Source organism: Loxodonta africana, chromosome X (genome assembly GCF_030014295.1).
Source record: "Loxodonta africana isolate mLoxAfr1 chromosome X, mLoxAfr1.hap2, whole genome shotgun sequence".
Classification (NCBI taxonomy): domain Eukaryota; kingdom Metazoa; phylum Chordata; class Mammalia; order Proboscidea; family Elephantidae; genus Loxodonta; species Loxodonta africana.
Genome location: NC_087369.1, coordinates 138,130,311 through 138,143,943, shown reverse-complemented (window position 1 = coordinate 138,143,943; position 13,633 = coordinate 138,130,311). Strand labels below are relative to the sequence as shown.

The 13,633-nt window shown below is 41.1% G+C and overlaps 1 protein-coding gene across 1 annotated transcript; it reads right to left on the bottom strand.

The window, feature by feature from the left end:
- Positions 1 to 319: 319 nt before the first annotated feature.
- LOC100662216 (actin-related protein T2-like) lies at positions 320 to 1,634 on the bottom strand. The gene has a single exon (XM_003414851.3). It carries the CDS (start codon positions 1,451 to 1,453, stop codon positions 320 to 322), a length of 1,134 nt encoding a protein of 377 aa, XP_003414899.1. The 5' UTR covers positions 1,454 to 1,634.
- Between the last annotated feature and the right edge of the window lie 11,999 nt (positions 1,635 to 13,633).

The window sequence follows — 13,633 nt, the reverse complement described above, 5'->3', positions numbered from 1 at the left end:
GCAGATTCCACGGCCCCTGCTGGATCAAGCTAGTGGGCATGAGGCCCAGGCATCTGCTTTGACTACAAACTGCAGGTGATGGGCTCAACTCACAGCCCAAGGATTTCTCAAAGACAGTATATGAGGTGCATGAGAAGGGAAGGGTGGAGTAGAACCACTTTAAGATTCAATACCAGGGTCAGAAATTATTCTGACGCCACCAAGAATGAACCATTGCCAGAAAGGGCAAAACACTTTATTGAAGATCGTGCTGAGGGATGACCTCACTTGCCCTTGTTCTCCAGGGCTTCCAGCTGTCCCCTGCTGTGCTCAGTGTCCTCTAAATGCATCTTCTCTGGACCACTGATGGCCCAAATTCCTTGAAATCAGCAGAGGTGACCCACATCCGCCTGAAAGTACTTAGAGTGGTGATGATGGATCCGCCGATCCAGCCACAGAAACATCTGTCGAGAGGAGCCCTGATCTTGATGGAGGCCCTTTTGGAAGTCAGCAGTTCTAGCTCTTTCAAGAGGCGTTCCTCAAAGCCAGGGAGTAGAGTAGTGCCCCCAACCAGCACAATCTCCCCAAAAAGTGTCATCTGGATGCCGATGTCGCACTTCAGGATACTGCTGGCAACCATTTTCGAGAGCCCGGGGCTGTGGATGCCCAGCTGGTCAGGTGCAAAGAGGACTTCAGGCACCTGGTACAGCTGTTCGCCAATGCAAATGACAGTTCCATCTGGCAATTTGTATTCTTTCAAAACCTCCTCTGGCCTCTTGCTTAGCTCCTTCTCTGTATCGAAAGCCACGTAGCACAGCTTCTCTTTGATGTCGCCCACCAAGCCCCTGTTGAGTATGAAGGGGTAGGTACGCCCGCTGGCCAGGAGGAGCTGGGTGAGGTGTTCTGTGAGGTCCCTTCCTGCCACATATAGCCTGCTGATGGCATGAGCCTGGGCGTAACCATCGAAGACAGGGACAGTGCAAGTGATCCCATCCCCACTTTCAACCACCAGGCCCGTGACGCTGGCAGAGGCATAGAGTGATAAGACCGCCTGGTTACACAGATAGAAGGCAGGCACGTTGAAGGCCTCAAACATCACCTCCGCCGTCTTTTCACGAAGCTTCCTTGGGTTCAAGGAGGGCTCAGTCATGAGCACAGGGTGGGCACTGGGTTTCACATGCAGCTCGCACTCAAAAAGGTGCTGCCAGATCCTCTCCATGTCATCCCAACCCAGGATGAGGCCACGCTCAATGGGGTAGTGAAGGTATAGGGCATCATACTTGGACAGGGCATCTTCCCCCACATAGTACATCTTCTCATCAGGTTCAGCTAAATACAAGTCCGATTTCTGATGTCCAACGACAGAGCTGATGACATGACGGGGTCCAGTCTCTCCAGAGAAGCCTGCTTTGCACAGTCCAGTCCCATTGTCAAAAATCACAGCTGGAGTGTCTAATTGAAGTCGACTAAACATGTCTACAGCAGTTTCTTCTGAGCTTCACCAAAATAAAGACAGAAAACTTGGGCCACTTTGTCACACAAGACCCACTTTGAAAGCTCAAAGCCACAGGATTCTACAGTCCTTAATTTGTCTTCCTGGTGGATCTAGCAGGCTGTGCCCAATCATCAAGAATACCCCATCCTCAGCCCATGAATTTGCCCTCCTTTCACATGCCCCAGGGCCTGCTGTGGCCTTTTCAAGGATGGTTGTCCCCTATGTAACAATGTAACCAGGCAACAATTGTCTTCAGTGAGCATCAGAGGGACCTTAAAGGGACAGGGCTGTCACCCACCAGCATACCCTGCTAAGTGAGACAGGAAGCAGAAAAAGACACACTATACCTACCTATGGGTGGGTTTCATAAGCCTGTGAATCCAAAGCATGTGCCTGGCCTTAGAACCAAGGGAAGCAACCAGCTGTCTGCTGGTCCCAGAGAACTGACTTCTCTGCTAAGCTGAGCTGCTATTTGGGAGAAGACAAAAACATACTTCCCTTTGCTAAGAGGAGACACTAAGCACTAGACTCACAGCCGGGTCAGATTGGTGATACCAGAAATCCAGTTCCAGCAGACACTCAGATTATTCTTTCTTATTTCCCCCTATATTTGTTATTGTTGTTGTTGTTGGACAGCTATGTGGAGTTATAATTCACATACCATGCAATTCATCCATTTAAACTGTACAATTAGGTTGCACAGTGGTTAAGAGCTATGGTTGCTAACCAAAAGGTCAGCAGTTCAAATCCACCAGCTGCTCCTTGGACAGCCTATGGGGCAGTCCTACTCTGTCCTATAGGGTCACTATGAGTTGGAATAGACTCGACAGCAATGGGCTTAGTTTTTGCTTTAGTATATTCACGGATATGTGCTGTTATCACCAAAGTCAATTTTAGAACAGTTTCATCACCTCAAAAAGAACTTTCATATCCTTTAGTTATCATTCCAGTATCTACCTATTCCCTCAGTCCAAAGGAACCACTAACCTGCTTTCTGACTCTATAGATTCACCACATCAGGATATGTCTTATAAATGGCATCATACAATACGTGGCCCTTTGTGTCTGACTTTGCTCACTTAGCATGTTGTTTTCAAGACTCATCCACTTGTTAGCATGTTCTATTATTTCATTGCTTTAATGACAGTGATTTTTGGCATGGTTCTATTTGACTATCTTTCTGTGTAGCTACACCCACCTGTTGCTGGCTGATTATTGATTTTAACCATGGGACATAAAATGCCCTATAGACTAAATAAATTTGGGCTTCTCTGAAGGGATTGTTTTCAAGGTCAGTGTTTGAAATTTGTTGTGACCTCATGAGATCTCCTTCCAGATATCTCTGTCCTGCTTCTTTCTAGCAAAATAACTGTCTTATACCTTGGCCTCCTATATCGCCAATGCACCCACCAATGTCCTCCCAATTGCTTTTGATCATAGTCTTCCCTAGTTTTTGAGGGTGTTCTTAGAGTTGTGTACGTTGTGTTGCAAATGAAGTGAGTTCCTTTTGGAAGCAATTACAAGTTATCGGTTTTTCTAGCCTGTACCTCCCCCCACCCCTGCTTCCCTTAGTAGAAGCACTGAGCCATGACTCTGGAGCTGGGGGTGAAGATAATGGCACACTTTTCTCTGAGTGACTCTCGCACATTTGGTGCTCTGTGCTCACTGGAGGGGAGAAGTACCTTAGGTCTTCTCAGTTTGCCTTTCCTGGCATGGAACCACTGCCTTATGAGCCTGGGTAAGTGTGACTGGGACACCAGTGATCTCAGCGGCACTGTATCCAAGGTAGCGCCTTCATCCCACATGTGGGGGCTGAGCAGAATAAAGGAGTCTACACCTGTAAATCACATACACCAAGAACTTAGTAACACATAGCTGAATGCAGCATGAGAAATGTTGATGTCCTACCTCTGCCAGGAAGATGCTTTCCAGCTGGGAGCTGGGAGATCAGGGAGTCCTTTATCAAGTTCCCATTTTAATGAGGAGGGAGAGGGAGGGAAGGAATCCTGGTTTAAGTAACACAAGGTCTCATTGTTATTGAATTTGAATACATTTTCATGAATAGATGTTTCTTTATTTGCTGTGTGTCCTCAGAACCATTTCCAGAGACTTTAAATGGTTGTCTTAAAAATAATTTTCACCAGTTTCACTGGGAAACAGATTCACAGAGCCCCTCATGATGCTGTGCTAGAAGTCTATGCACACAATCAGATCTTGTGAAGTGGCATCAGCTGGCTCCATCATACCACTGCCTTCATTCCTTTGGTAATATAGCTGTCATGGATTGAATTATGTCCCCCCAAAAATGTGTGTATTCTGTGGTTGTCCTCCATTTTGAGATTGTAATTTTATGTTAAAGATGATTAGGGTGAGATTGTAACACCCTTACCAGGTCACATCCCTGATCCTATGTAAAGGGAGTTTCCCTGGGGTGTCACCTGCACCACCTTTTAGCTAGCGGAGAGGGGGGATCGCATATCACCAAGAAAGCAGCATCAGGAGCACGGCCTGTCATTTGGACTCAGGGTCCCTGAGCCTGAAAACTCTTCAACCAGGGGAAGATTGAGGACAAGGACCTTCCTCCAGAGCCCACAGAAAGAGAAAGCATTCCCCTGGAGCCAACACCCTGAATTTGTACTTTTAGCCTACCGTACTGTGAGAAAAAAAAATTCTCTTTGTTAAAGCCATCCTCTTGTGCTATTTCTGTTACAGCAGCACTAGATAACTAAGACAATAGCTTTCCTTTTGTTATGATTTAGTTTTCTGCAAGTTTACTGTGATTTGTGTACATATATTTCTTATAATTTGTCATACAAATTTATTTATTTGCCTGCTTTAGTCAAAGACAACATCTACTGAGGTAGAGAAAAGATATTTTCCATGCCCGATAATAGACTTTCTAATATTTCCATCAAAATCTTAAGTTTCATTAGAATACCCCAAGAGAAAATGAGATTTAAATTGGGAAATGCAGAAGGAACAGGCCCAGGAGAGTAGACAACTGTTGCTTTATAACTCTGTTTGAGGTCTATTTTTTGTAAGCTTCCACAGCCAGGATACGATTGAGAAGGCCATCTAGGTACTCCATACTTTTATGCTTCTTTCAATGATGTAAGAACACCTTAAAGGAGCAGGATTATGTCCCATTTGATACTCCTATATCCTATCTATTCCACGCATAAATTTGTAGTAGTATTTATAGATTTCATTGTCCACTATTATCTCTTCAGGAAATCCTAATGTAATAATCATCTATTGAAGCTAAGCTTCTGTATGCAAGTTATATTAGCCTGGCCTATTTTACCTTTAAGTAAGAGAAGATGGCTCATATTTACAAAAACAACAACAACAACAAAAACAGTAAGAAAAGACTAGCTGCTAATGCTACTTAAGTACAATGAAAACCCTTGTGGGATTTGATTCCTTCGTTTGTAGGTTTAAGGTCATGGTTTCATGGGGAATCCCAGTTAATTGCCCTAATAACATGTTTAGTGCTTCTGCTTTACCTCCTAGTTTGTTGCATACTGCCTGGAGTCTTTAAGCTTGCAAGCAGACAGCCAAGGAGTAACATTTGGTCTCTATTTACCTGGAGCCACAGAGGAAGAAGGAGAGTCAGGAATAGGAGCAGAATATGGAACGTGTGGCTAATTGCCTCCATAAACAACTGACTCCTTTGCCATGAGACCAGAAGAATTAGGTGTTGCCTAGCTAGCATCACTGAACATTTAGATCAAAGATTCTATAGAAGAATACTAATCAAAAAGAGGAACATGCAGAACAGAATTTCAAATTCTCATGGACTCCAGTCTTCCTAGAGACAAGAAGATTGGATGAATGCCTGAAACTACTGCCGTGATATAATCTTTAAACCTTAAACCAAAAATAGTCCCTGAAGTCTTCTTAAAACCAAACAATAGTTTAGCTTGTCTAGTAAAAAATGTCTGCCTTGAGCATTATGCTCTTTTAGTAATTATATATATAGGATAAAGGTAATAACAGCAACTCTAAAGATTAGATAGGAACCTTAGGGGGCACTGAATTTATGTTAATGGGGGAAACAACTCAGAAAAGGAGGGTGTGAATGGTTGCAGAACTTGAAGAATGTAATCAGTGTCACTAAATGGTACATGTAGAAACTGCTGAATTGGTGTATGTTTTGCTGTGTATATTCTCAACCACAACAACAACAAAATAAATAAATAAAAGAGAAGACAGCTCAGATGAGTGTGTTTTAGAAGCTCATGTCCCCAGTACATTATAACATTTCTCTGTATACGCTTACTACTTCTCACACTTCAAAACATCAGGTTTGGGTTCTTTTCACAATTTAGTTCATCTACACATGCCACCCCACATCAGTTTGTCGTACTGTGGGGGCTTGCGTGTTACTGTGATTCTGGAAGCTATGCCACTGGTATTGAAATACGAGCAGTACATAGACAGGGAACTGTCAGTAATTCAAGCAGAATTCAGAAGAGGATATGGAACAAGGGATATCATTGCTGATGTCAGATGGATCCTGGCTGAAAGCAGAGAATACCAGAAAGCTGTTTATCTGTGTTTTATTGACTATGCAAAGACACTCAACTGTGTGGACCAATAATGGATAACATTGTGAAGAACAAGAATTCCAGAACACTTAATTATGCTCATAAGTAACCTGTACATAGGTCAAGAGCCAGTTGTTGAACAGGCCAAGGGGATAGTGCATGGTTTAAAGTCAAGAAAGGTGTGCATCAGGGTTGTATCCTTTCACCATACTTATTTAATCCGTATGCTGAGCAAATATTCCGAAAGGCTGTACTATATGAAGAAGAATGGGGCATCAGAATTGGAGGAAGATTCATTAACTACCTGCAATAAGCAGATGACACAAAATTCCTTGCTGAAAGTGAAGAGGACTTGAAGCACTTACTAAGTAAGATCAAAGACCACAGGCTTCATTATACATTACACCTCAACATAAAGAAAACAAAAATCCTCACAACTGGACCAATGAGCAACATCATGATAAACGGAGAAGAGATTGAAGTTGTTAAGGATTTCATTTTACTTGGATCCACAATCAACAGCCATGGAAGCAGCAGTCAAGAAATCAAAGGATGCATTGCATTGGGCAAATCTGCTGCAAAAACCCAATGCCGTCTGCCACAAAGGACATCTTCAAAGTGTTTGAAGAGCAAAGATGTCACCCTGAAGACTAAGGTGTGCCTGACCCAAGCCATGGCATTTTCAATCACACCGTATGCATGTGAAAGCTGGACAATGAATAAGGAAGACTGAAGAAGAGTTGATGCCTTTGAATTGTGGTGTTGGTGATGAATATTGAATATACCCTGGACTGCCAAAAGAACAAACAAATCTGTCTTGGAAAAAGTACAACCAGAATGCTCCTTAGAAGCAAGGATAACATTGCAAAGAGTGGGAATTCCAGAACACTTAATTGTGCTCATGAGGAATCTGTACATGGATCAAAAGGCAGTTGTTTGAACAGAACAAGTGGATACTGCATGGCTTAAAGTCAGGAAAGCTGTGCATCAGGGTTGTATCCTTTCACTATACATATTCAGTCAGAATGCTGAGAAAATAATCTGAGATGCTGGACTATATGAAGAAGAACGGGGCATCGGGATTGGAGGAAGACTCGTTAACAACCTGTGTTATGCAGATGACACAACCTTGCTTGCTGAAAGTGAAGAGGACTTGAAGCATTTACTAATGAAGATCAAAGACCACAGCCTTCAGTATGGATTATGCCTCAATATAAAGAAAACAAATATCTTCACAACTGGACCAAGAAACAACACCAAGATAAGTGGAAGAAATATTAAAGTTGTCAAGGATTTCATTTTACGTGGTTCCACAATCAACAGCCATGGAAGCAGCAGTCAAGAAATCAAACGAGAGGCAGGCCCAAGATGACAGAGTAGTCAGATGCTTTCGGTGGTCCTTCTTACAACAAACCCCCCCAAAACAAGTGAATAGATTATACATGACAATCTAGGAGCCCTGAACATCAAAGGCAAAGTTGAGGAATTGGACTGAGTGGCAGGGAAAGGGACAGACGGTTCAGGAGCAGTGAGGAGTTGCCAGACCGGACCTGGCAGGAACTGCCATCCTTCAAGCCAGATCCACTGGTGTGAGCTCGGTGACACAAACACTGACCCTCGGGACGCATTTTCCACATCAGAAGAGACCAAGTGGCAAAGAGTTCACTCATACCTGCAGACTCAGTGAAAAGAGGTGCTCTCAGCGTAAGAAAAGTACTTGCATCTAATCTACCATGAGGAAAGAAAACACCCCTTTGGAAAAAACTCTCTCATTTAACTGAACCCTCCTTGCACTGCACCAGGTCCCGAACTAGCTTCAGTGATAACCACTTTCCCTGGGCTGGAAGTAAGACCACTGGCACGCCCTGAGCCATCCTCCCAGCCTTGGAGAAGGAACATATTAACAAAAACAGGGAAAAAATAATATGCCAGCTCTCCTAAGCTGAGAACTCAGGCCAGAAACAGCTCCTTTGCCTAGGCACAGGCATAAGCAATCCAAGGGCTTTGAATACCTTACACCCCTGCATAGACTTGTGTGGGCCCATTTCAACAGCATAGGCTCTCACCACAGTACAGCAGGGTATATAGCTGAAGACTAACTTCGTTTCAGCTATATGGTGGAAAGGTAGGTTCATGACATTTGACACCTCTCTGCCTGTTAAGCAGAGTCCTCACCTACCCACATTAGGGGCCCGAGGACTTGTGGCTTCACCCACACCACCTAGCTATGCAAGGCTAGGTGGGTCCAAGGATAAGTGGTGCCTCCCAGTCCTTACAGCCAGCAGCATTGGGTGCCCATAGTCCATGTGCAAAACCCATCCACTTAGGTGCTCTAGGGAGCAGAGACACGCTTTCCTCACAGACGCTCAGGGGCAGTTGTTCAGCCCCCTGCCTTGCTTAGCATGAGACCCCCTACTGCAGCCAGATACCAAACACCCCTGCAAGTCTAACACTGTAAGTGGGAGCCTCCATCACACACTTGGTAACCAAGTACATGAACACCTGAGCTGATTCCATACAACAAAAGTAAATGGACTCCTAAGTTTCATATACCTCATAACAGATCTAACCACCTGGTGACAGGATGTTAGAGCTTTAAAAGAGCCAATAATCAAACCAGCTCACTTGAGCAGCCTATTTGGGAATATCAAAACAAAACAAAACAAAACAAGAAGCTAGGAAGCAGTAAGCAAACATAAGATAAATAAATACAATAACTAACTGATACCTTGGAGAAAAGAGTCAATATCAAATCACATAAAGAGGCAGACAATGATGGCATCAGCAAGCTCCCAAAACAAAGAATCAAGAAAGCTTCCAGATGAAGATAACTTCCTGGAACTACCAGAGGTAGAATACAAAAGATAAATATACAGAACTCTTCAAGAGAGCAAGAAGGTGGTCAGCCAAAACACAGACCAAGCCAAGCAGCACAGAGACAGAGCATGAGAGGAACGTAAGCTTAGAGAAGAGCATAATGAAAAACTTAATAGGCTGCAAGAATCCATAGAGAGAAAACTAACAGAAATTCAGAAGATTAACAATAAAATTTCAGAATTAGACAACTCGATAGGAAGTTATAGAAGGGGAATTGAGGCAATGGAAGTCGGAATTAGTGAGATTGAAGATAAAGCATTTCACATCAAGTTATTTGAGGAAAAATCAGATAAAATGGAGAACAAGCCAGGGAACACACACACAAGCAACAGAGGAACTTGAGAAGATTATAGAAGAACATAATGACAAATTTAACAGGGTGCAAGAATCCATGAAGAGAGCAAACAGAAATCCAGAAGATTAACAATAAAATTTCAGAATTGGGCAATTCAATAGAAAGTCAGAGAAGCAGAATTAAGGCAATGGAAGTCAGATTTAGTGAGACTGAAGAAAAAGCACTCGACACCAACAAATTTGAAGAAAAATCAGATAAATTAATTTAAAACAATGAAGAAACCCTAAGAATTACATGGGACTCTATCAAGAGGAATAACCTTCGAGTGACTGGAGAACCAGAACAGGGCGGGAGGAGGGTTAGCAGAAAATACAGGGACAATTGTTGAAGGTTTGTTAGCAGAAAACATCCCTGATATCATGAAAGATGAGATGTCTATCCAAGATGCTCATTGAACCCCACACAAGGTAGATCCCAAAAGAAAGTCACGAAGAGATATTTAATCAAACTGGCCAAAACCAAAGATAAAGAATTTTAAGAGCTACTAGGGATAAATGAAAAGCCACCTACAAAGGAGAGTCAATAAGACTAAACTTGGACGACTTGGCAGAAACAATGAAAGCAAGAAGGCAATGGGATGACATATATAAAACCCTGAAGGAAAAAATATTGCCAGCCAAGAATTATATATCCAAAGCAAGCATAAACTAATACAATAACTTATACATGGCTTGGAGACAACAGTCAATATCAAGTCACATAAAGAAGCAGACCACGATCATCTCAACAAGCTCTCAAAACAAAGAATCCAGGGATCTTCCAGATGAAAGTGCATTCCTGGAATTACCAGATGCAGAAGACAAAAGTTTAATATACAGAACCCTTCAAGACATCAGGAAGGAAATGAGGCAATACACAGAACAAGCCAAGGAACACACAGATAAAGCAAATGAAGAAATCAGAAAGATTATTCAGGAACATAATGAAAAGTTTAATAAGTTGGAAAAATCCACAGACAGAGAGCAATCAGAAATTCAGAAGATTAACAATAAAATTACAGAAGTAGACAACTCAATAGAAAGTCAGAGGAGCAGAATTGAGCAAGTAGAAGCCAGAATTTCTGAACTCGAAGATAAATTACTTGGCACTAATATATTTGAAGAAAAACCAGATGAAAGAATTTTTAAAAAATGAAGAAACCTTAAGGATCATGTGCGACTCTATCAAGAGAAATAACCTACGAGTGATTGGAGTACCAGAACAGGGAGGGATAACAGAAAATACAGAGAAAATTGTTGAAGACATGTTGGCAGAAAACTTCCTTGATATACTGAAAGATGAAACAGTATCTATCCAAGATGCTCATCGAACTCCAAATAAGGTAGATGTTAAAAGAAAGTCACCAAGACATATTATAATCAAGCTTGCCAAAACCAAAGATAAAGAGAGAATTATAAGAGCAGTGAGGGATAAACGAAAAGTCACCTACAAAGGAGAGCCAGTAAGAATAAACTCGGACTACACGGCAGAAACCACACAGGCAAGAAGGAAATGGGATGACATATTTAAAAAATTGAAGGAAAAAAAATGCCTGCCAAGAATCATATATCCAGTAAAACTGTCTCTTAAATAATAAAAAAAAAAAAAAATATGAAGGTGAAATTAAGACATTTCCAGATAAACACAAGATACATAGACCAGTGGAACAGAATTGAGAATCCAGACATAAATTTATCTACCTATGAACACCTGATATTTAACAAAGGCCCAAAATCCATTAAATGGGAAAAAGAGAGCCTCTTTAACAAATGGTGCTGGCATAACTGGATATCCATCTGCAAATAAAAAGAACCATACTTCACATCATATGCAAAAACTAACTCAAAGTAGGTCAAAGGCCTATATATAAAGTCTAAAATGATTAAGATCATGGAGAAAAAATAGGGACAAAGCAAGGAGCACAAATATATGGCATAAACAGTAGAGAAAACATTACTATCAATGCTCAAACACCAAAAGGGAAACTAGATCACTGGGAGCTCCTGAAAATCAAACACTTTATGCTCATCCAAAGACTTCACCAAAAGAGTAAAAAGACACCCTATAGACGGGAATAAAATTTTGAGCTACAATGTATCCAATCAGCATCTAAACCCTAACATCTACAAGACGATGCAAAACCTCATCAAATAAAAGTCAAATAACGGAGAAGGCGGAGCCAAGACAGCAGAAAAGACAGATGCTTCCGATGAGGCCTCTTACAACAAAGACCCCAAAAAACAGGTTCAACAAGTATATTTATGACAAGCTAGGTCACCCAGCCACTCACGACCTGGGTCCAAGGATAACTGGTACCTCCCAGTCCTTACAACCAAAAACATTAGATGCTCATGGTATATCTACAGAACCCACCCACCTGTACACTCTAGGAAACAGCGACAAACTTTCCTGAGAGGCAAGTGGGGGATGATTCTCAGCCCCCTTGTTCAGAGTGTGACCCCTGGCTGTAACCAGATACTGGTACCTACACCAATCACCCCTGCCACTCTAAGACTGTAGGACAGAGCCTGAACCAAACACTTGATGATCAGCTACCTGGTCACCTGAGCTGAATTTATACAAGAAGAGTAAATGAACTCCTAGACTGATATACCTGATAACAGCTCTAGCCATCTGGGGACAGGACACCAGAGCTCCAAAGGTGAAAATAATGAAGCTAGCTCACTCAAGCAAGCCATTTGGGCATATCAAAACAAAACAAAGCAAGAAGCTATGATACAGTAAGCAAACATAAAATAAACTAAAACAATAACTTATAGATGGCCTGGAGAAAACAGTCAATATCAAGTCACATAAAGAAATTGACAATGATAGGCTCAACAAGCTCTCAAAACAAAGAATCAAGGGATCTTCTAGATGAAAGTGCCTTCCTGGAATTACCAGAGGCAGAATACAAAAGATTACTATCCAGAGCCCTTCAAGACATCAAGAAGGAAATGAAGCAATATGCAGAACAAGCCAAGGAACACACAGATAAAGTAATTGAAGAAATTAAAAAGATTATTCAGGAACATAATAAAAAATTTAATAAGCTGGAAAAATCCATAGACAGCAATCAGAAATTCAGAAGATTAACAATAAAATTACGGAAGTAGACAATTCAAACTCGCCAAAATCAAAGATAAAGAGAGAATTTTAAGAGTAGCTAGTGATAAATGAAAAGTCAACTACAAAGGAGAGTCAATAAGAATAAGCTGGGACAACTTGGCAGAAACCATGCAGGCAAGAAGGCAATGGGATGGCTTATACAAAAAATTGAAAGAAAAAAAATGCCAGCTGAGAATCTTATATCCAGCAAAACTGTCTCTCAAATATGAAGGTGAAATTAGGACATTTCCAGATCAACAGAAGTTTAGGGAATCCATAAAAACCAAACCCAAAGTACAAGAAAGACTAAAGCGAGTTTTTTGGTTATGAAATCAATAATATCAGGTATCAACCCAAGACTAGAACACTGGGCAGAGCAATCAGAAGACGGCCCAGATGGGGAAATCACAAAAATAAATCAAGATTAAAAAAAAAACACTCAAAACAAGGAGACAGTGATGTTATCATGTAATAGAAGACAACATTAAAACAACAATAAAGAGGGACTAAGAAATGTAGTCATAGATCTTGCATATGGAGAGAAAGATACGGCAATACAAAGAAATAAAAGTTAGGTTTAACTTTAGAAAAATAGGGGTAAATAATAAGGTACCTACAAAAGGGACAAACAATCCTACACATCAAAATAAAATACAAGAAAAAAATAGAGACTCAGCAGAAACAAAATCAACAACAACGAATATGAGGAAAGGACAATATATAATCTACTCAGCACATAAAATTAACTGGGAAAAAGAAACTGTCGACATAGAAAAAAAGACATCAGAATGATAGCACTAAATTCATCCCTAACCATAGTTACACTGAATGTGAATGGACTAAATGCACCAATAAAGAGATAGTGTCAGAATGGACTGAAAAAAAAGATCCGTCTATATGGTGCCTACGAGACACACACCTTAGACTTAGAGTCACAAACAAACTAAAACTCAAAGGATGGAAAAAATATATCAAGCAAACAACAATCGAAAAAGAGCAGGAGTGGCAATATTAATTTCTGACAAAATAGACTTTAAAGTTAAATCCATCGTAAAGGATAAGGAAGGACACTATATAATGATTAAAGGGAAATACACCAAGAAGATATAACCACATTAAATATTTATGCAACCAATGACAGTGCAGAAAGATACATAAACTCTATCACCATTGAAAAGTGAGACAGACAGCTCCACAATAATAGTAGGAGACTTCAGCACATCACTTTGGGTGAAGGACAGGACACCCAGAAAGAAAGTTAATAAAGACACGAAAGGTCTAAATGCCACA

Coding starts and splice junctions, on each gene's coding strand:
- LOC100662216 (XM_003414851.3), bottom strand. CDS start 1,453: ATGTTTAGTCGACTTCAATTAGACACTCCAGCTGTGATTTTTGACAAT.